We start from the raw sequence: 23,243 nt of genomic DNA, 5'->3' as shown, positions 1-23,243 counted from the left end.
TGTTACGCTAAACAGTTTTAGAAAATGTGGGGTGGGGTGGGAGAACATTTTATGAGGTTGGGAGCTTGCACGTGTGTCGTTAAGCCTTTAAAAGCCGCCATTAACTAACTGTGTGACCTCAGGCAAGTCACTTAATCTCTCTGGGCTTTGGTTTCCTCAGCAGCTCCCTGGTGGTGATTACCCTCGTGGGGCCCATGGTAGATACTCAGTTACACGGATGGGAGCTTCCAGGCAAGATCCACAGCCCAGAATGGCCCCTCCTTGGCTCGTGTACTGCCCACCCCACCCCGCCAGGGCCTCTGCTCCTTCCCTCCTGAGTGTGCTACGCTGGGTTAGAAATCCGTAGCGGCAGCTAACTCCCCATCAGGGCCTTCTGAGGTTCTCACAGGACAGACAATGCCTGATGCTTCCAGAGGAAGCACCCTGGGGGGCTGGCCCACACCCAGCCTCGGGCAGCCGTGCATGGAGGCCTCGGAAGCTTGGGAGTAGGCCAGGGGCTTGAGGAGCCAGAGTGTGTCCTATGCTGGGGCCCCAGCCTCGTCCCTACCTCCCCCTCACTGTTCTTTCAGGACAGGCAGACAGGCTTCAGCTTGTCCCTTAGAACCCAGCCTGCCCAGCCCTGCAGGTGACAGGGGACAACTGAGTGAGCTTTAAGTAACAGCCCAGGGTTCTATGAGGGAGCCTGGATCGCAGCCAACTCCTGGTCCTAGGCTATCCCCACCACACCCCCTCCCAGCTCCTGGCTTTCCCGTGTTGGAATAGAAAGCAATTTGTGCCCCCCACATCTGAGACAAAGGTGCTGTTCCTCATTCCGTTGACGGCTTCTACATGTGTGCCTATCTATGCCTTCAATACTCTCCCACTTGTCAACCTTAGTATTTTTTTTTTTTTTAATTTAGAAGGATTTTTGTTCTCTAGGCTGAAACATAGACAGGCAGAAATATATAAACCCATAGAAAGACTGCTTTGGTTGCGATGGGGCTGGAGGTACTCAGCTTCTCCCCCATCAAGAGATTAACAGTAGAAGGAACACACACTCTGCTCACTCCAAAGACAGCCCACAGGGGACCCCAGCCCCACACCCAGACAGGGTGGAACGATGATTTCCAAAGTGAGTGCAGTGATGCAAGATGATTTTAGAGGCTACGTAGATGAATAGATTTTAAATCAATATCATTAATTAAAATGTATATGGGAAAAATTTTAACTTAACACATCTAACCATGAGTTCTTGGTAATTACTGCTCTGAAGAAGGGTAAATAGGGGATTGATTTAAAGAAAAATATTGGGGCGCCTGCATGGCTCAGTCAGTTAAGCATCCGACTCTTGATTTCAACTCAGGTCATGATTTCAGGGTCGTGGGATTGGGCCCGTGTCAGCCTCCACGCTCACTGAGGAGTCTGCTTGAGATTCTTTCCCCCTCCTTCTCCCCCCACCCCCGCTTCTCCCTGCACTCGTGTGTACTCTGTCTCAAATAAATAAAATCTTAAAAAAAAAAGAAAAATATTAAGTGAATAATATACAAGAGAATCACAGATATGGCAAAAGTCACAAAGGGGATTTGGGTCTACGATCCAGGAGCCCAAGAAGGAGTGTGGGGGGGGGCATATCTGTCCCCAGGATCACGTGTCTGAACTAGGGTGAGTTCTGTCTTTAACCACTGACTTATTTTCTTGTTCATGCATCCATTCCCCAAGCATGTGTTACCTGCCTGTTCTCTACTAGGTGCTTTCCTGGTGGGGGGGATACTGTCTCCATGGTGCTCAGAGTCTTGGGGGTGCTGGGAGGGCTGTCCTGGGACAGCATCACTGAAGTGAGCCTCCAGGACAATGGGTGAGGGAAACGCAGAAGCTTTCCAGACCCAAGGAGCAGCTTGTTGCTGGTGGAGAGGGGGTTGTGGTATGCAGCTAGAAGGGGGAGAATGTGGTGGGCTTGAGGAACAGAAAGAGGCTGGTGGGCAGAGCCCAGAGGGTGACAGGAGGAGAAAGCTTCAGATGAGACCAGAGAATCTTGGGGGCTGGATCATGCCAGACCTAAAAGCCATGGCAAGGATTGTGTTTATGATCATTCATTGAGCCAGTATTTACTGGGCTCCTGCCCTGTGCTGGTAATGGAGGGGCTTATAAAGTTAGGGTCTTCCTTTAAGGTGCTCAGGTCTAGTGGCAGTCTTTTGAACACATAGATGGTCTGTTCATAAGCGCTGTGATAGAAATGTGAAACAGATGCCAGGGAAGCACAGAGGGAAGAGGAGTCACCATGCACAAGAAGGCCGTGACATTGGAGCTGGGTTTTGAAGGATGAGTAGGAGTTTGACAGGAGGGAGAGGAAAGGCATTCCTAGTAGCAGAAACAGGATGAGTGAAGGCACAGAGGTATGAAAAGGCCCAGCGGGTTTGGGGAAATGGCTGAGGCTGGAGCCACAATAGGCATTGGAAAGAGGAGAGGCCAGACAGTCAAGTTCACAGAAAGTCTTCAGACTCAAGACTGAGGTTTCATTCCTTAGGCAACAAGGAGCCAGAGACGGAGTTTGAGCAGGAAAGGAAGATCCTTCTGCTGAGGTGTGGTGAGCTTGGGGACTGCCACCACTACCCAGTGGGGTGTGAAGATGGCCAGGCTTGGGCCGTGGCAGGGGGGAAGCTGTAGAGCACGCCCCTCTCCGTGCCCCCCAGCCTGAGCTGGCCTGGTGCCCAGAGCAGGGACCCTTATTACAGGGCAATAAGCTGCCCGCTGCGCCAACTTTGAAAACTAGAGGCTCTTTCCAAAAGAGTGAAGATTCCAGTCAGCTGGGCCTGTGGTCCGCGTCCAAAACAAACAGGAAGAGACCGCAGTGGGGCAGGCAGGGCCTCTTTCTTTGTTTGGGGCAGGGATTAGGCCAAGTGGGCCTGTGGGTCTTTCTGCTTCAGACGTGGGGGGGCTGTAGGCCCAGTCAGGGACAGACTGAAACTTGGTTTAGGGGGACACTCGGCGCTGGGGACCAGCCTACAGGGTTGCTATAAAGATGGCCTCCTTAGGCCAATCCTGGCCCGATGATAGACTGGAAACACATGCCACATCACCCTTGGGAACCACTGTCCCTTGTGTCACCATGCCCAAGCTGGAAACTTCTGTTGGGCACTCAGCTTCTGTCAGCCCAGGCCTGAGGAGGGTGGGTCCTGGCCACCATGGTGGGAAGTCCACACTGGCCAGCCCAGGGCCCGGTAGACAGGTCTCTAGAGAGAAGGACAGAAATGCTAAGGGCTCAGAGCACCCTCAGTCTGAAGGATGGGCATTACGGATTCCCCCGAAGACCCTGCACTCAGCCCCTCGCCTCCACTGGCCCGTCGACAGGTGGCAGTCAGTCATTCTTGCAGTTATGTGTGAATGAACTTACCTACATGTCCCTTCAAGGCATGTGTGCATTCACTTCCCAGGCGGTCACACAGCCTTGGGAAGGCAGACCCGAGCCGGGGCAGGGAGTGGCAGATGAATGAGGTTCTCAGGGAGCTTCCAAGCTGATGGAGCTGGCCTAGGTGAGCCCTGAGATATTTTCGGCCTGAACAAGAACACTGCTTGTCTGTCATGGTTGGAGGAAGGTTCCGAGAAGAGGGCAGGCGGTTCTCCCAGGGCTAGAGTGGGGGCAGGGACAGAGATGGAAAGGGGCTAGAAAGACTTCAATAAGCAGTGATTCATGCATGTGTGTGTTCACTCAACGAGTATGTATTGAGCACCTGCTGTGTGCCAGGCACCATGCCAGGGGCTGATGAGAGGAAGCAGCCAAGGGTCTGCTCTCAGGGGGACTGCAGTTGCTGGGAGAGACAGACAGAACTCAAGTCTTCAGCACACAGATCAAACGGAAAACTGCACTGAGTTATAGGGCTTCGACGAAGAGGTTTGTTGTACTGATGGAACTAATAGGGACTTGACTTGGCTTCTCTGAGAAAGACTGGGAGGAGGAATAAGGAAATAACTAGGGAAAGAATTGGGAGAAGATGATCCAGTGAGCAGGAAGAGCGTGTGCAAAGGGCCTGTGGCAGAGGGGCCTGGCTGACGACCAGAGTGGCTGGACCACTGGGACAGAAGGGAATGTGGTGAAAATGAGGCTGGGAAGTGGGCAGGCTGATGGCATCTGAACTTGTAGGTCCCTTTAGAAGATTTAGTCTGGATTTTATGAGCAAAAGGAAGGGTTTTGTTCTGTTTTTAAGATTTTACTTTTAAGTCATCTCTACCCCCAATATGAGGCTTGAACTCACGTCCCTGAGATCAAGAGTGACATGTTCAGCTGACTGAGCCAGACAGGTGCCCCAGGAAGGTTTGAAACCGTGATGAAAAGCGATCCAGTTCTTGTGGCAAACAGGTTCGAGGGGGCCTGAACGGAAGTGGCGAGTCTGTGAGGGGATAACGGTGTCTGCATAAACGGAGAGTGGCTTTGACCAAGGACATGGTGAGCTCAGGGGGTGGGGGCAGTATTGGACGTGGAAGTGAGGGTCAGGAGGTATCAAGGTCTGAGCCACTGGGCTGCCGACGGGAAGAGTGATAATGAACATTATTTTATTAAGTATGATAAATAATATCTTCGTTTCTACTAAGGATAGGAAAAGAGGCCATGGCTGAGCTCTGAGTGAGGAAGAAGGGAATGACGTCTGGTTCTGCTATGTGGTGTTTAATATGTTTTCTCATTCAATCTGTGCAACAAAGCTGAGAGGTGAATACTGTCATCTACCAATGAGGAGAGAACTCTCAGCAAGGTAGTTACCTGCCCAAGGTCACAGACGGGAAGAGGTTAAGCCTCCACTGGCCTCCTGTCTTAAAAAAAAAAAAGGCGGAACATCTTTCTTTCTCTCAGTATGCTGATAGTTGAGATAGAAATTTTTGGCAAGAAGGGATAAGAGGGGAACCTGGAAGAACTCCTGCTCGGGAAGAACTCAAGGGAGGCTGGGACCCTGTCCCCAGGGCTTGAATTGCCCTGGGTGTCCTGCCGGGGTCCAGCCACAGGCGTGACCCAAGCCGCTCTTGACCCAAGCCAGAAACTAGCTCTCTCGTCTGCGTCTCCCACCTCTTGCTCCTGGGAAGTCCTTCCCTGACTCTAACCTCAATCCTCCTGCTTCTGTCCCACGGTCCCAGCACGCAGGCAGATCAGTGCCAGCCAGCCCCACTGCTCCCTCTACCTGCTGCCCGCCCTTTAGCCCTCTCCCTGCAGCCCGTGACGTTTTTGCTCCCCAGCAGGCACGCTGGCACACTGCGTCTGGATCTCCTCCTCTCCGGAGCCTGAGCAGAGGGTGCCCTGCCCAGCCTACTGACCTTTGCCTGTGTGAGCCCTGGTTAATTTTTGCCCAGGCTGTGGGCTGTGGGGATCCTCCCCCTCCCCCCGGGGATATAAGTCTGGCCCGAGGCTGCCTTGCTCCTCGCCGTCCTGAACCTCCCCCAGCTTCCCCCCTGCCCTCACCATGGCCAAGGGCTTCTACATTTCCAAGCCCCTGGGCATCCTGGTCATCATCCTGGGCGTGGCGGCTGTGTGCACCATCATCGCCCTGTCCGTGGTGTACGCCCAGGAGAAGAACAAGAACACCGGGAGCTCCACTGAGAGCCCCACGGCCACTGCCACCACCACCGCGGCCACCACCTTGGACCAAAGCAAACCATGGAACCGTTACCGCCTCCCCAAGACTCTGATTCCCAGCTCCTACAACGTGACGCTGAGGCCAAACCTCACCCCCAACAGTGAGGGCCTGTACATCTTCAGCGGCAACAGCACCGTTCGCTTCCGGTGCAATGAGTCCACCAACGTCATCATCATCCACAGCAAGAGCCTCAACTACACCAACATCGAGGGGCAAAGGGTGGCCCTGCGGGGCGTGGGGGGCTCCCAGGCCCCTGCCATTGACAGCACCGAGCTGGTGGAGCTCACCGAGTACCTGGTGGTGCACCTGCGGGAGCCGCTGCAGGTCAACAGCGAGTACGAGATGGACAGCGAGTTCCAGGGGGAGCTGGCCGACGACCTGGTGGGCTTCTACCGCAGCGAGTACGTGGAGAACGATGTCAAAAAGTAAGTTGCAGGGGGGTCTGTCTGCTTGGTGGGGGCAGGTCCCAGATGCTGGGGCAGAGCTGGGTCCTGGGGGCCAAGGAAGGGCTTGGACTGCAAGCCTTTGAACCTCCCGGAACCTCTCGCTGGCCCATGGCTCCAACCACGGGTCTAGTGGAACAGCTGCCTAGAAAGCAGTCCTCTCCTGGGGGCTTTCGTACCCCCCATGAGGGACTCAGGGGCGAGTGGGAAAAGAGCCTCTTGGACAGATAGGAAAACTGGGGCTCAGGGGAGAGACACTTGCCTGAGGCCTCCTGGTGAATACAGGGATGGAGCCTGCCGGGACTTTGACCCTGAGTCCTGAAGGAGCTCTGATCTCCCAAAGGAGCTGGCCTGTCAGGGCCCAGAGGCTGCCTGGGGGAGGTGGAGGAGGGCAGGGATGAGGCTGGACCAGCCTTTCATGCGCCCCTTCTCCGGCATGCCCGGCAACACCCTGAAACCCCCCACCCCGCCCACCCTCACGGGGCGCAGGCATTCCACCGGCACACCCTCTAACATCCTGGTTCGGGCAGGGTGCTGGCCACAACACAGATGCAGGCTACCGGTGCCCGGAAATCCTTCCCGTGCTTCGACGAGCCAGCCATGAAGGCCACATTTAACATCACCCTCATCCACCCCACCAACCTCGTGGCCCTGTCCAACATGCTGCCCAGAGGTGAGTGGGTCTGTCCTGGGGCCGCACAGCCTAGGAAGGAGGCACCCCGGAGCTAGGGCGCAGAGCAGGGAGAGGAGGCGTCACCACGTGTTCGAATTCTCTCCATGCCTAGGCCCCACCGTCCCTGTTACGGGAGACCCCAACTGGAGCATCACCGAGTTTGAAACCACGCCTATAATGTCGACCTACCTGCTGGCCTACATCGTTAGCGAGTTCAAGAATGTGGAGACGAGAGCGCCCAGTGGCATCCTGGTAAGAAGCTGGGCCCGCCCTCCTTCCCCAGGATTGGCCCTGGTCCGAGGGATATTCTTGTTTTAATTCCCTCCCATCTCTGCCCCTGAGTTGCTAACCAGTGTTCGAATCACAGCTCTGAGTGATCTTGGACAAGTGTCTTAAGTTCTGACCCTCAGTCTCTGCATCTGAAAAATGGGTCTCTACTTAGGAAGGGAGTTCTCAACGCCTGGGTGCCAGGCAGACGGTGGTCGTGACTACTATTATTCCCAAGGGCTCCTCCTTAGGACTCAAAGCCCTTCAGAGACCTCACCTCCCAGACTTCTCCTCTGCTGCCCACACCTCTCAATTTAACTTAGTTGGGGCCCTCGCTAGCCTGCTGACCTGTGGGGCCCGGCCCATCTGCCAGACCCAGCAGGGGCCTCTGACCTACCTCCATCCTCTTTTCAGATCCGGATCTGGGCTCGGCCTGGTGCAATCGACGAGGGCCATGGAAGTTATGCCCTGAATGTGACAGGCCCCATCCTAGACTTCTTTTCTGCACACTATGACACACCCTACCCACTCAACAAATCTGGTGAGTGAGGGGCCTTGTGGTGGGGCCAGAGGATGGGGCTCCCTACCCAGGGCCCATCCTGCCAATGCCCTTGCCTCCCCAGACCAGGTCGCTTTACCTGACTTCAGCGCTGGCGCCATGGAGAACTGGGGGCTGGTGACCTACCGGGAGAACGCCCTGCTGTACGACCTGCAGTCCTCCTCCACCGGCAACCAGGAGCGGGTGGTCACTGTGATTGCTCATGAGCTGGCCCACCAGGTAGCCCCACATCCCAGGGAGTGCTGAGAAGTGAGCCGGGGGCTCTGGGAGGAGAGGGCACAGGCCCTGGCTCCGCCCCAGGAAGCTGCGAAGGGGGGAGGGTCCCAGCCGGCAGGATAGCGGAGGGGAGCCACGGTGATGTCGTTGAGGTCCTGACCAGCACCTGGCACGTGGGGGACACACGGTGAAGGGGAATTCTGGGTACTGTGAGTGACCACAAGGCCGGAGTGGCTAGCCAGGCTGACCTTCCCTCCCCAACAGTGGTTTGGGAACCTGGTGACCTTGGAATGGTGGAATGACCTGTGGCTGAATGAGGGCTTTGCCTCCTATGTGGAATACCTGGGCGCTGACTACGCAGAGCCCACCTGGAATCTGGTGAGCCAGCTGGCTGGGGTCCCCCGGGTCTGGGGTCGGTGGCCACTGCCCCCCCGCCCCACCGCCAGGTTGGTCTCCTGATGGCCACTGGGCTTTGCAGAAAGACCTCATAGTACTGAACGACGTGTACAGCGTGATGGCCATAGATGCGCTGGTCTCCTCCCACCCTCTGTCCTCGCCTGCCGACGAGGTCAACACGCCGGCCCAGATCAGCGAGGTGTTCGACTCCATCTCCTACAGCAAGGTACTGAGGCAGTGGGGGGCAGGCAGAGGGAGTGGGGACTCAGAGCCCCCACCCACCCGCAGCCAGGACTCCCGGAGCACCCGCCCTGGCCCAGTCGGGGTGCAGGGTCCTGCTGGCTCGGCACGGCTTTCTGAGACCCCTCCCCTTCCCCAGGGAGCTTCGGTCCTCAGGATGCTCTCCAGCTTCCTGACGGAGGACCTGTTCAAGAAGGGCGTGGCGGTGAGTACCCTTGGCCGGCCATGGGGGGTGGGCTTCCCCCAGCACCTGCTGTGTGTCCCCGAGCCCCTGACTACCGCAGGGGGTCAGTGGGAGAAGCTGGGGAGCAGCAGCTTTGCCCTCACTGTGGCCTGTCTTTCCACAGTCCTACCTCCACACCTTTGCCTACAAGAACACCATCTACCTGGACCTGTGGGACCACCTGCAGAAGGTCAGTAACGGCCAGCTGTCTGCTGCCATTTTGTTGGGGTCCTGAGACGCTGCAAGCCCCCAGGGGGGTAGGGGGCAGCGTGTGTGGGAGAGGATGTGTCCAGCTGCACTGCTTACCAGCCCAGGCAGGTCCTTTGAAGCCTCGGTTGCTCATCTGTAAAATGGGTGCAGCGATAGGTCCTCGAAGGAGGTGTTACGAGACCACGGGTCAGGACCCCGGGCAGGCGGCTGCCCCCGCTGTAGGGAGCTCCATGATGGGAGCCGAGGGGTGCCTCATCAGCCAGCCCGCACGTTCCTAAGCCCTCCTCTTCCTGGAACTTTGGGTCCGGTCATTCCACCTGCTCAGCACTCCTGGCTGCCCTGTGCCCCGACGGGCCCCTCCGGCCATAAGTCCACACACTCCGGCACCCTGAGCGTCACCTTTGACCTTCTCACCCAGCCCTGCCTCGCATTCCTGTCCACTCAGACCCCACGCAGCCCTGTCTGTGGGACAGACCCTCTGATCACCCCGCCCTCCCCCCTGCCTCTCCTAGGGCTGAAGACTGCACACTCCCATCTCCCCATCATTTCCCCTCCCTCACAGCAGCCTGACTGACCCTTCCAGACTCCCGAGCCCAGTCCAGCAGGGTGGGGAGACCCACGGCCTTGTCAGGGAGTCACAGCTGGGCTCCAGCGCCCTCCTGGCTGGTCTCCAGTCCAACTTCTATCTGCCAGGAGCCTGGTCGGCCCCCCTCCCCAGCATCCCCCCTCCCTGGACCTCCCACAACCTGCTGACAGGGGGCACCTCACTGCCTCGGTCCCTGCCCTCCACATCCACTGTCTTCCTAGCCTGCCTCAGTCTCCCGCTCCTTCCTCTCCTGCAAAGCTGAGCCCTCCTCCATGCCAGGTGCCCTTCCAGCTCCACCCCTCCCTCCCTCCCTCCCACTCCCTCTGTCCCCAAGCCCCCTCTCTCTGCAGCAGCTCCACCTCCCCCTCCCTGCTCAGCTTCTGCCCTTCTAAGGCTCTTCTTCCTCTTTCCTGTCTTTATTTTCTCACTTATTAACAGATGTTGTTGGTTTTTTGCCGTTATTACAAAAGCAATGCACGTGCATGGAAACAGATGAAAAAAGACCTAGGAAAACAATAGAGAGCACCCGAAGCCCGTTCCCCAGACCACCCAAACTCTTACCCTCTCCCTGGCTCTGCACCCTGCCTGCTCCTCTGCCCTCTCCTCCTCCAGGGGTGTTTGTGCTGGGCGCCCCCCCACATATCCACCTCACGTTGGGCCACAGAAGCGGGGGGCCCACATGGATTTGCTTGGCCGATGTGCGGCGCACCAAATGCCTGGAAGTTCTCAGCTCGCCCAGCCCTGGTGCTGGGACCCCGGCTCCTGCCTCCCCACAGGGTGGCCCTTCCAGAGCGAGGCCGGGGGTCTGCCCAGGCTGCGGCGGGTGGGCAGAGTGGCGGGGGCGCTGCGCTGACGGCCGCCCCGGGTTGCTGCGCCCCAGGCTGTAGACGACCAAAGGGCCATCAGTCTGCCTGACTCCGTGCGTGCCATCATGGACCGCTGGATCCTGCAGATGGGCTTCCCGGTCATCACCGTGGACACCACCACAGGCACCCTCTCCCAGCAGCACTTCCTCCTCGATCCCACGTCCAACGTCACCCGCCCCTCAGAGTTCAAGTGAGCAGACGGGGTCCCCGGGGCAGGCGTCCTAGGGAGGGCTCCAAGGGGCAGTGGCCGTGGTGCCCCTTGACCATCGCGGGTCCCGGCCTGCCACGGTCCCTGCCCTGGTGGCTGGAGACGGGCTCTCCCTCTCCGGCCGGGAGGATGGGCGTGCTTGGCGCCGGAGCTGGGCGGGCACGGGGAGCCCGGGCCAGGTGGCTCTCCCCGGCCGTGTCCAGGAGCTGCTGTCTCTCACCAGCCGGTCTTGGGGTTTCTTGTTGCAGCTACCTGTGGATTGTGCCCATCACTTCTGTGAAAAACGGCATACAGCAGACAGACTACTGGCTTCCGGGCACTGCACAGGGTAACCCGGCCGTGCCCTAGTGGACAGCAGGCACACCCCCTACTCCCAGCTCCTGGCCCACGCTCTCGGGGCTACGGCAGGCCTCAGTGATGGCTTCCTTGGAGCCGACTGCTTTGGTTCTAAGCTCTACTCTGCTGTTGCCCAGCTGTGTGACCCTGGGCGAGTTAGCATCCCTCTCTGGTCTCCCTTTCCTCATCTACAAAATGGGGCTGAGAATGATGTCTACCCCGTTGAATTGTGTGGGGACTAAGGAAGAGAATGTATATGAAATGTTTAAACAGCACCTGGCAGAAAGTATGAACAGCCCTGCTCTGCCAGGTACCGAGGAAACCAAGCTTGAGGCAATTTATCCTCGGCCTCGGCCAGCACTGCAGATGAAGAGAAGGAAGCTAAGCAGCTAGAACTTTCCAGAGCTCTGTCGAGTGCTTTTAACAGAGGCATGGACAGCCTTTGGGCTGCTGGGGCACAAGGCAGGGAGCCTGGAATAAGAAAGATTCAGCTTTGTGGAGAGGTGAGGGAAGGCTGGAGGAGGTGAGTGGCATCTTAGAGGAAGGGAAGGACCTAGCCAGGCTCATGGCGGCAGAAGAAAGAGCGCGTGCAAGGCGGAGTGGTAGGAGAGAACGTAGGGACCGTGGCTAGGCCAGAGGTGTGCCCCCAAGGTGCGGCTGGTTCCTGAGGTCCCTACAGGCTGCAGGACACCGCGGCTGTGTCCTNAGGCCCGGAGGAGCCGGGGCAGGTGGGAAGTGGGCAAGGACCACCTCTATGGAAGGACGTCCTCTGGCCGCCGGGAGAAAGGCTGGAAGGGAGGGCAGAGAGGGGCAACACTGGGGGGTCGACCAGCAGGGAGGCATGGCCTGGGCTCCCTGCTCGGTGACTGGGGCCTGTTGGAGCTGGCTACAGGCCCGGAGAGGGGGAGGTGGAGGACAGCAGCCTGGGGGGTTGAGTCTGAGTGGCCTGGGGGTGTGCGGATGGAGATGTCCAGGCCGCGGTCACGGCCCAGCCATGCGGAGCCTGTGGAAGGCAGGGTGGGCACGGAGGGGCAGAGATGGCACGAGGTCCCTCTGAGGTCACTGGCCGGCCCAAGGCAGAGTATGGCCTGGCAGCCCAGTCCCGCGCCCCTTCTCCTCCTCTCTCCTTGCCATCACCCGAGGCTGAGGGCCAGCCGGTGCCAGGCTGCATGGGAGGCTGCTCCTGCTGAGGCCTGGACAGAGGCAGGCCAAGGGTCAGCCTGTGGCCTTCTGAGCAGCCCCACCCAGCTCTGGTCTCTCTCCACAGTCCAGAATGACCTGTTCAAAACCACAAATAATGAGTGGCTCCTGTTGAACCTCAATGTGACGGGCTACTACCTGGTGAACTATGATGAAGACAACTGGAGAAGGATCCAGACTCAGCTGCAGACGGACCTGTCGGTGGGTGTCTGCCCCCCGCCCCCCCGCCCAGGCCCCGGGCCCAAGATGGTGCCCCAGACTGCCGGGCCCACCCCCACCGCCAGCCTGAGGTCATAGCCTCTGTTGCCCTTTCTAGGTCATCCCTGTCATCAACCGGGCTCAGGTCATCCATGACACCTTCAACCTGGCCAGGTGAGTGCCCTCTTCCTCCTCGGGCCCAACCTGGCTCAGGCCTGGTGACTTTAGCAAGTGCGTGTCCGTGTCGAGAGCCGCTGCTCTTCCTCTCAGCCTTACCGTCTCAGGCACAGGGCTGCGGGCTCCCTGAGCTTCTGTACACCCCTCCCTGGGCCCCAGATAGGGCATCCGAGACTCAGTGTGAGTACTTTACCTGAGGCCGCACGGGAGGAGCCCCTGACAGCCAGACACAGGCCTGTCCACTCTAAAGCCACACCGTACTGCACAGCACCGAGCTTTCTCTGAGCATGAGCAGTGTGCCAGGCCGCCACTCTAGGTGCTCAAAACATCTGGGGAGGCCAGGACAGGAGAGACACAGCACCTGCTGTGTTTCCTGCAGGTGCTAAGCTGATTTAAGTAATGCCCCCATAGACACGGACATTTATGAAACGAACGTGTGCACAGGGTTTGAGAGGGAGGGGGGAGGAAGGCACAGAGGGCCAAGCAAATCAGAGAAGAGGTGGGCAGAATAAAGAGCACAGGCTTTTCGTCCTGATGAATCTCAGCTCTGTGGCCTTAGGCAAGTCACTTGACCTCTCTGAGCCTCAGTTTCCTATTTGTAAAGCGGGTCACAGTACGTGACTGGCCGTGGGTGAGGCGTGGCCTGAACTGGCCTCGTTTGTGGCAGCATCCAGCATCCATGTCCCCCCGCCCCATCCACGGTGAACACTTGAGCGGCTCAGCTGGGGCTCTGGGACCTCAGGTTCCATGAGGGGGTTGAAGTTCCGTCCAAGGGGCTGGACTTACTTGAGCCTGTCTCTTTGTCCCCAGTGCTCAAAAGGTGCCCGTCACCCTGGCGCTGAACAGCACCCTCTTCCTGATCGGAGAGAGAGAGTACATGCCCTGGGAGGCCGCTCTGAGCAGCCTGAGTTACTTCAGACTCATGTTCGACCGCTCTGAGGTCTACGGCCCCATGACGGTACGGAGGGGCGCGGTGGGGTTCAAGGGCCGTTTGCTCTGGTGCCTGAACTTGCAGCATTAGGGAGTTCGCAGAAATACTGGCTGGAGCGGTGGACCCTGCAGACTGCCACGACACCGGTTCTTTGCCAGAGCAGGCGGGGTGCGAGAGGGCTATGGGGTAAAGGGAGCAGGTACCGACGAGGTGAGCAGGTTGGGAGGGCAAAGAAAGGACACAGACTTCTAGCGAAGTGCGCTGTTCTGGACGGTGGCAGACCCTGCCCTGGGAATTGGGAAGGCCCGCCTTTTCTCAGCCGTGTGGCTTTGGCCCACTCTCTTCGGCCCCAGCGAACCCCGCTGTGAAGTGAGCCAGCCCATCCCTGTCTAGCCCAAGGGCGGGGAGGGAGATGCAGGTGTTTCAGCTTTGAAGTTGGGGTGCTTGTGGGTGGGATATGTTGAGGCTCCCATGAGGGAGACCAGAGGGAAACTCAGCAGTTTCAGACCAAAAAAAAAAAAAAAAAGGACCCAAAACGCTGACATGTGGAACAGTCGGGGATTGGTTAAGTAAACTACAATATCCTTGTGATGACTATTATACCACAGATGATACTTGAAGAGTTTTTTTTTTCTTTGAGAGAAAGAAAGCAACTGCGTGCATGAGATTGGGTGGGAAGGGGCAGAGGGAGAATTTTAAGCAGACTCCACACCCAGCACGGAGCCCAACGCGGGGCTCGATCTCACAACCCTGAGATCGTGACCTGAGCCGAAATCAAGAGTCAGGCGTTTAATCGACCAAGCCACCCAGGCGCCCCTTGAAGAGATCATTTTTAATTACAGAATTCTCACATTAGGGTATTAGGGTAAGTGAGCTTTTCACTCAGTAACCTGCCCACCCTGGGGTGACCCCATCCTCCTGACGCAGTGAAGCCATGATATTTGGTGAGCTGCTGCTCAGCTCTGGGGCCGGAGGCCCTCCCCCAGGGGAGCACCCCCTACAGGAGTTTTTGAGAAAGTGTCCATAGGACATGGAGGGATACCGTCTGCAATGTCTTTGTCCCACTGCCACACAAGACCCAGAATTTACCTGGGTTTAGAAGGTTCTAGGTTGCAAATGATTCCTCAGCGAATTTCAGGCCTCGCTCCCCTGAGGCCCAGCCTCCCGTGTTGCTGTTGAGAAGCTCAGAGCCTTGCTCATTCCTGGTTATTTGAGTGTGGCTGTTCTCTCCCTTCTGGAAGCCTGTGGACTCTTCTCTCAATCCTTGGTTGGCCTTTGTATGGGTCTTTCTCCTCCTCCTGCCCTTTCCGTCTGGGCATTTTGGCATTGCTCCTTATGACGTTCTTTCCCGCTTGCTGTTCCATTCTCTTTCTGGGCCCCCTGAAATCCAACCTACTGTTCTTGCGTTGGCCTTTCTTCTGTCCTGTGTTTAAACTTCCAGGTACTGGTCCTGGTTCCTGCATCCTTTACAAATCTCTGAACGCTCAGAGGGTATTCATCTCAGGCTTTTACGAAGCTTTCTTTTTCTTCCATTGACTGGTTTCCTGGGTCTTCTGTTTGTTTTGGTCCCCTCTTGAGAAACCACGGGGGAGGCTGAGCCGCCCCCTTTGAATTAGAGTGAGGCAATAAAAGGCAGTTGGAAGTTCCATGAGGAGGTCACATTTGTCACCCTCAGGTCTCATTGAGGGGTGACTGGGTGGCCAAGTGACTCCTCATGGGGACCCTCAAATATTAGTATCCATGGGGCTCCTGGTTGGCTCAGACAGAAGACCATGTGACTCTTGATCTTGGGGTCTTGAGTTCAAGCCCCACGCTGAGTCTAGAGATTACTAAAAAAAGAAAAAGAAAAGAATAGTATCCATGAGTGTGCTCCCCTGAGACCAGAGAGTCATCCTCTATCTTGTAGAACGAAGCTGGTGATGCTCACTTTCTGGGATTGGGGATGGGGGGAGAAACTGGCGATATCTCCATTCAGGATATAAACTTCCACCTCTGGCCCTCTCTGCAGTCCACCAGTCCTTGCCCTGTGTCTGGCGACCCCCAGTTCTGAGCCCCCACTCATTCAGCCTCACCCACGAGGGAGGGCGGGATGTTGCCTGCTGCCAAGAGGGAGGCGGGAGCTCGGGGGTTTAATTGCTCCTGCTACAGACTCTGACTCCTTCTCCCTGTGTCCAGCCCCCGCCTCACCCCCGTCCCCTGTAGACCTGTCCCTCTGGCTCTGAGCCATGTCGCAGCCAGTCTTGCTTCTGGCTCCGCACGCCCCTTGTCAGGTGCTGTGCGGCAGGCTCAGCCACTCTGCCCGTCCCTCCCTCTGTCCCCACCTTCCAGCTCCTTGACTGCACGGGCCCCTCATCCACTCTGCTTTCCCTTCCTGTTTCCCTTGTTCTCCGAAGTTTGAAGTTCGTTCTTGGACCCAAGGCAGGGCTTCCGTCCCAGTGCCGGAGACAAAGAGCAGCGTGCAGAACAACAGAGATGCTAGGTAGAAAAGGAAAAAGAAGGGCACAACTCACTAATTTGAAAATCCTAGTTCGGGGAAGCTCCCGGGTACATTTTAATTTCTGCAGATGCTGCTCTGTGTTTTCTAAGCTCCTTACAGCGCACGTGGGATAACTTAGCATTGGGCGTGGTGGGACGGGGTAGGACCCAACACCATATTCAAAAGTGCGGCACGGAGACCTGGAGTGTTAGACTGACTGAGGCTTTTGGATGGGAGAACCTCAGACCCATGAGCTGAAACCAGGGCCCTCGCCGACCCCTTTGAGCCCTGCGGCCCCGGGCGAGGCCTGAGCCTCCAGCCTCTCCGCCTCTGTGCCATGAGCCCCACCCACTTCAGAGGCTTCAAGGGGCTCCAGAAAGGTCAAGTGTGTGTCTCACCTTCGAAGCCCTTCCTGTTTTCTTTTTCCCAGAACTACCTGAGGAAGCAGGTCACGCCTCTCTTTGATTATTTCGAGACTATCACCAAAAACTGGACTGAGCACCCACAGACCCTGATGGAACAGTGAGTGTGCTGCTGGGAAGCTCAGAGCCCTGCTCGTTTCCTCATTTCTGGGGGTCAGGGGCGCCCTGCCACCCTGACCTGGGGAGTCCAGGGCGGGGCCCTGCAGTGTCCACCCCTCTGGAGGACATCTCCTGGCTGGACCAGGGCCACCATCAGGAAGAGGAACAGCCCCCCCCTCCCAGGAGAGGAGGCCTGCCCTGAGGCTCTTTGTGGCCTGTGGGCCCATCTGACCTCTTTGCACAAGGGACCAAGCTGAAACTGAGGTCCCTCACTGGCTTGGTCATTTTATTTTAAAGATTTGTTTATTTATTTTAGAGAGACAGAGGACTAGTGTGCATGAGCTGGGGAGGGGAAGAGGGAAAGGGAGAGAGAGAGAATCCTCACGCAGACTCCCCATTGAGCACAGAGCCTGACATGGGGCTCAAACCCAGGACCCTGAGATCATGACCTGAGCTGAAGCCAAGAGTTGGCTGCTTAACCGACTGAGCCACCCACACGCCCCTTGGTCATTTAGATTCTAGATGTTCAGATTGGGGCTGGAGCTTGTGCTGACCCCTCTAGGTCCCTGGGCTGCCCAAGGCACAAAACAAACAGGGGGACCTGGTGGACCGGGTGGGCCGCAGCCAGAGACAGAGCCCGGGCCCTGCCGTCCTCCCTAGAGCTGTGCATTAGCAGGGGGATCTTGGCCGGAGTGTGGCCCAGGTGACCCATGAGCACGTTGACCAAATGTCATCCTTGGCACAGGTACAGCGAGATTAACGCCGTCAGCACCGCCTGTACCTATGGGGTTCCTCGGTGTAAGCAGCTGGTCTCAACTCTCTTCGCGGAGTGGAAGAAGGACCCCCAAAATAACCCGTGAGTGTGTCCCCCGCTCCTCCCCCAACCTTCATCCGTCCCTCAAGCCCACAGCCATGGCCTCGTCAGACCCTCGTCCCAGCCTCCCTGCTCCTGCTCCACCCCTGACCCCCCACCCCACCGCTCGCCAGGATCTACCCCAACCTGCGCTCCACCATCTACTGCAACGCCGTTGCCCAGGGCGGTGAGGAGGAGTGGAACTTCGTGTGGGAGCAGTTCCGAAATGCCACGCTGGTAAACGAGGCCGACAAACTGCGGGCAGCCCTGGCCTGCAGCAACCAGGTCTGGATCCTGAACAGGTGAGGGAGTCTCCCTCCGCACTGGGGACCAGGATCCCCCCTGGGAGAGAACGACCCAGCCAGGCCTCCACACTCTCGTTCACGGGATCCCCACAAACTCGTGCGGTGGGCCAGGATGTTCCCCGTTTCACAGAGGAGAACACTGAGGCTCAGAGATGCAAAGCAGCTTGCCCAAAGTCCAGAAGCTTAATCGGAACCCAGGTCTGGGTCTCCGTCCCAGGCTTTTAACTGCTGTGGCTTCTTAGCCTGTAGTTGACTGCAGTTCAGTTCTCCTGTCTGTCAGGGACTCGGGGCAGCTGCACCTGAGTCGTTTTAGATGTGCAGCTGGCCACACCTCAGGCCCTTGCATGAAGGCTCCTGGCTCCCACTGCCGGACCCCAGGAAAGAAGGGCCTCCCTCCATGTCAAAGACAGATGTAGGGGCGCCTGGGTGGCTCAGTCATTAAGCATCTGCCTTCAGCTCAGGGCATGATCCCGGGGTCCTGGGATCAAGCCCCGCATCAGGCTCCCTGCTCCGCTGGAAGCCTGCTTCTTCCTCTCCCACTCCCCCTGCCTGTGTTCCCTCTCTCGCTGGCTCTCTCTCTCTCTCTGTCAAATAAATAAATAAAATCTTAAAAAAAAAAAGACAAATGGAGCCACCCTACCTGGTACACGGCTCTTGGCTCAGGTATTCCTTCCTTTATTCATTTGTTCCTGGTCCCTCATCAGATATTTATCAGGCACCGGGGCCATGTGACACAGGACACTTGGCGTAGCCAGTGATCCTCCCTAGCAGACTCAGTATCCCTTCTACCAGAGGGAGGTAGGACTAAGGGGTCTTGAACCCTCAGTAGGCTGAAGTGAAATTAAGAGGCTGCAGAGGAAGTGTGGGGGAGGGGAGGGTGGGGTCCTTCGCCGTCCTGGGTTCTCTCTCGAATCCTCTGACTAGAGCCCTTGGAAGTGGTCACTAAGTCAGCATCCTGCCCTCACAGGTACCTGAGTTACACCCTGAACCCTGACCTCATCCGGAAACAAGATGTCGCCTCCACGCTTAACAGCATCGCCAGCAATGTCGTCGGGCAAAGTCTGGTCTGGGACTTCGTCCAGAGCAACTGGAAGAAGCTCTTTGAGGAGTGAGTCTGCGGAAGCGTGTTAGGAAAAGTGCCCACCGAGGCTGGGGTGTCCTGGGGGGGGGGACGGTTTGTGTGTCTGTGTGCATGGGGCACTGCCGGGCTGGAAGTTGGGGGGCTGTGGGCACTGCCAAGGAATGCTGGAAAACTAACCCAGCTTGAGGTCAGTCAGGTGCGGGGCAAAGACAAGGCAGGGTATGGGCCGGCTCTCTTTGCACTTGGGGGAAAGAAAGTCTGTTCTCTGCAGAGATGGGAGCAGGGACACTGCAGTCAGACCTGTGTTCATGTCCTGGAGCACGTCATTTCATCTCATCTACAAGATGAGGACAGTCACAGGCTGGCTGTGAGGGTACAGTGTCGCCGGCCAGTCACTGAGCGTTAGTTCTCAGCCCCTCCCGGCTCTTCTGTCCCCCTCCTCACAGCTATGGCACTGGTTCCTTCTCCTTCTCCAACCTCATCCGGGCAGCGACCCAGCGGTTCTCCACGGAGTTCGAGCTGCAGCAGGTAAGCAGCCCTGGATCCTGGGGCGGCACCCAGAGGCCCATCCCGTCTAAACGGGCAGCTGACATTCAGCGAGTGCCCCCTGAGTGTGCTCCCAAGGGACCTTGGGCTCCATGCCGTCGGGCCTTCCTCATTTCCAGGGGAGGCTGGGCATCCAGGCTTTCTAAACAGTGACAGTGCCATCAGAAACATGCATCTTGGAATTTTTGTATTGGCAAAAAGTAAAGAGAATCGTGTACATGAACCTCCATGTACCCATTACTCAGATTGAACAATTACCAACATTTTGCCGATTCTTTTTTGGGGGTGGATAATTTTCAAGCAGAGATCACTTACATAATTTCATGTGTAAGTGGTTTAGTCCTATCTAAAATAAAGGAATTTTTAAAAGATAATCTCAATGTCGTTAGCAAACCCAAGAAAATGAACAATTTCTTACTATCATATTCTACCCGGGGCCATTTTAAACCCCCTAGGTTTCTTTTAAAATTCTTTTTGCAATGATATGTATGTTCAAATCAGAAGCCAAACAAAGTTAACTCATTGTATTAGGTTGATGTGTCTTTTTTTTTTAATTGAGATGTAATTGATACACCATCTAGTTCCAGAACATTGTCATTACCCCCAAAAAGAAACTGTGGCAGTCACTCTCCATTCCTCTGTCGCCAGCCCCTGGCAACCACTAATCTACTTTCTGTCTCTATGGATATGGCTAATCTGGATAGTTCATAAAATGGAATCATATAATATGAGGCCTTTTGTGTCTGGCTTTCACTGAGCGTCAAGCTTTCAAGTTTCCCCCATGTTGTAGCGTGTAGCATCCTTTTTATGGCTGAATAATATTCCATTGTGTGGATACACCACATCTGTTTATCCACCAATCAGTCGATAGACATTGGGTGGTTTCCACTTTTTTTAAAAAGATTTTATTTATTTATTTGAGAGACAGAGAGTGAGCGTGGGAGAGAGTACGAGCAGGGCCGGAGAGGAGCAGAGGGAGAGGGAGAAGCAGACTCTCTGTTGAGCAGGGAGCCCGATGAGGGACTCGATCCCAGGACCCCGGGATCATGACCTGAGCAGAAAGCAGACGCTTTACTGACTAAGCCACCCAGGCATGCCCACTTTTTGACTATATGAATAACGCTGCCATGAATATTCATATACATATTTTTGAGGGAACATATGTGTTTGTTTCTCTTGGGGATACACCTAGAAGTGGAGTTGCTGGGTTGTTTGGTAACTCTATGTTTAACTTTTTGAGAAATTGCCAAGATGTTTTCCAAAGTAACTGCATCTAATTTACATTCCAGTGCCATGTAGGAGGGTTCCAACGTCTTTCCGTCTTTGTAGACTCTTGTTTCTTCCTTCCTTCCTTCCTTTCTTTCTTTCTTTCTTTCTTTCTTTCTTTCTTTCTTTCTTTCTTTCTTTCTTTCTTTCTTTCTTTCTTTCTTTCTAATTATAGCCACTCTGTGGGTATGAAGTAATATGAATAGCATTTCCCTAATGACTAATGACGTCGAGCATCTTTTCATGTGCTTACTGGCCATTCGTATATCTTCTTTGGAGAACTGTCTATTCAAATCCTGTGCCCATTTTTTAATTGGGATATTTGTCTCTTTATTGCTGAGTTGTAAGAGTTCTTTATATATTCTGGATACTAGGCCCTTACTGGGTACCTGATTTGCAAATGTTTTCTTCCAGTCTGTAGATTGTCTTTTTCTGTTCTCGATAGCGTCTTTTGGTGCACTGAACTTTTTTGTATTTTGATGAAGTCCAGCTTTCTAAATTTTTCTTTTATTGCTTGTGCTTTAGGTGTCATACCTAAGAAACAGTTGACTAACCCAAGGTCACAAAGATGTATACATGCTTTTTACTAAGAATCTTACCATTTTAGCTCTTACATTTATGACTTTGATCAATTTTGGCTTTATTTTTGTATGTGGTCTAAGGCAGGGGTCCAGCTTCATTCTTTTGCATGTGGCTGTCCAGTTGTGCCACCACCATTTGTGGCAAAGACTGTTCTTTCCCCCACTGAACGGTCTTGGCACCCTTGTTGAAAATCAGTTGACTGTAAATGTAAGGGTTTATTTCTGAACTCTCAGTCGTCTGTCATTAATCTATTTGTCCCTATGCCAGTACCACACTCTGTTGGTCACTGTAGCTCTGCAGTGAGTTTAGGAACGTAAGCCCTCCAACTTTGTTCTTTTTCAAGATTGTTTGGCTATTCAGAGTCCCTTGCATTGCTTTATGAATTTTAGGATCAGCTTGTCCATCTCTGGGAAAAAAACCAAAGGCAGTTGGAATTTTGATAGGGATGGCATCAAGTCTGTAGATCAATTCGAGAAGGGTTGCCATGGCATAAAGCTAAGTCTTCCAGTCCATTAACACAGATTTGGGTCTATTTGGGTCTTTTTTTCCTTTTCTTTAGGTCTTAATTTCTTTCAACAATGTTTTATAGTTTCCGACATGCCCATCTTACATGTCTTTTGTCAAATTTATTCCTCAGTATTTTGTTCTTTTTGATGCTATTGTAAATGGAACTATTTTCCTAATTTCATTTTTGTATTTCTCATTGCTAGTGTGCAGAAGTGCTCTATGATCTTGGTATATCACTCTGGCATCTTGCCACCTTGCTGAATTCGTTAGTTCTAATAGGTTTTTTTTGGTAGACTCCTTAAGATTTTCTGTATCCAAAATCATGTCATCTGCTAACGGTGATAAGTTTTACTTCTTCCTTTCTGGATGCCTTTTATTTCATTTTCTTGCCTAATTGCCCTGGCTACAGCCTCTAGTAATATATCTTTTAATCTGTGACATCTTTTTTTTTTAAATAATGCCATTTAGTTGTTGAAACAACGAGGTTATTTGTAGTATAGAAATGGCCACATTTTGAATTTGCCTGATTGCTTCCTTGTGGTATTTTGTTTAATTTGTCCCTCCCCCCTCCCTTGATTGGGCTGAGATTAAAATTCAATGAAAAACTGAGGGCCAACTCAATAAAGAACCATACAGTGAAGCTCAGATCTATACAGGAGCCATACTTTTGACTCTGCCCTAGATAAAGACTTTATCCCAGGGGGAGAGAAGGACGGGCCCTTTCTCTCCTGGGGAATAGGCTGTGGCTGTGTTCCCAAGAGCCCTAATGTGGGTGGGAGGACAGAGGACCGGGCAGCCCTCTGCTTGAGGCTGTGTTAGAGACCCAGCCTGGGGCTGAGAATCTTCGTTTCCCTGCAGCTGGAGCAATTCAAGAACAACAACATGGACGTAGGCTTCGGCTCGGCCACGCGGGCTCTGGAGCAAATCCTGGAGAAGACCAAAGCGAACATCAAGTGGGTGAATGAAAACAAGGAGGTGGTGCTCACGTGGTTCACAGAAAACAGCTCATAGTCCTTGCCTTAATCGTCACCTGGCCCCCATGCGAGATGCCTCTGGCTGTCTGCCCCTGTGGCCCACGGCAGCACCCCATTCCTGGAGCCTGAGGCAATGGTGTCCTCCCCTCAGGGACGAAATCTCTGGCCTACGTTTTCTCCACTGTGCCCATGGGGCCAATCCGGTTCCTGATGGCCAGACTGTCCAAGCACCTCCCAGCCCCTGCCCCTCATGCCACCCCCATCCCGGGCCTGGCATGGTGCCTGTCACCCAGGGCCCTGGGGCTGATCTCAGGGAAGCCCAGCTCTAGGGCCAGATGAGCAGAAGCCCTCGATGGACGATGGATGGCCTTGGCGGGGTAGCCCTGTGCCCTCTCTCACCTTCCCATAAAGACCCTGAACCTGAAGAATCAACAGGGCACAAGATCTATATTTTTTTTTCTAAGAGAAAATGTAAATAAAGGATTTCTAGGTCAATGTCTAGATTCATTACCAAACTAGAGCAGGAGTGGGTTTGCACAGCAGCCAGGAAGACTGGGAGGGAGGGAACCTGGGGTGTTTGGGACCCCCAGCGAGCACAGGAAAGGAGGAGTATCCAGAATGCCTGTGTGTCCTGTGGGGTCTGCCTGCAGCGCCCTTTCATCCATATTCCCCTGGCGGTTGGAGACCCCGGGTGCTGGGGAGCTACGAGGAGGCCAGGCAACACAGACCCAGCTCATGGTGGAGTGGGGAGAGCCGGGGCTTGGTGCCAGGCCCAGGGCAGTCCTGATGGTGGAGGGAGTGTTTTT

The 23,243-nt window shown here is 55.2% G+C and overlaps 1 protein-coding gene across 1 annotated transcript; it reads left to right on the top strand.

The window, feature by feature from the left end:
- Nucleotides 1–5,202: 5,202 nt before the first annotated feature.
- Nucleotides 5,203–22,932, top strand: LOC103660259 (alanyl aminopeptidase, membrane; the record flags this gene model as incomplete). Its single annotated transcript, XM_040642797.1, is given in 20 exon segments — nt 5,203–6,022; nt 6,571–6,713; nt 6,826–6,965; nt 7,395–7,521; nt 7,604–7,758; nt 8,020–8,133; nt 8,234–8,377; nt 8,531–8,596; nt 8,739–8,804; nt 10,291–10,466; nt 10,733–10,812; nt 12,088–12,221; nt 12,337–12,392; nt 13,206–13,353; nt 16,233–16,324; nt 17,069–17,179; nt 17,311–17,478; nt 18,449–18,589; nt 19,009–19,090; nt 22,322–22,932. Coding segments are annotated over 20 exon segments (2,895 nt in total). The 3' UTR covers nt 22,475–22,932.
- Nucleotides 22,933–23,243: the final 311 nt, after the last annotated feature.

Source organism: Ursus maritimus, unplaced genomic scaffold, assembly GCF_017311325.1.
Source record: "Ursus maritimus isolate PB19 unplaced genomic scaffold, ASM1731132v1 scaffold_27, whole genome shotgun sequence".
In the NCBI taxonomy this organism is placed as follows: domain Eukaryota; kingdom Metazoa; phylum Chordata; class Mammalia; order Carnivora; family Ursidae; genus Ursus; species Ursus maritimus.
The sequence above is the reverse complement of the archived record's forward strand: the minus strand, read 5'-3'. Positions and strand labels throughout refer to the sequence as shown.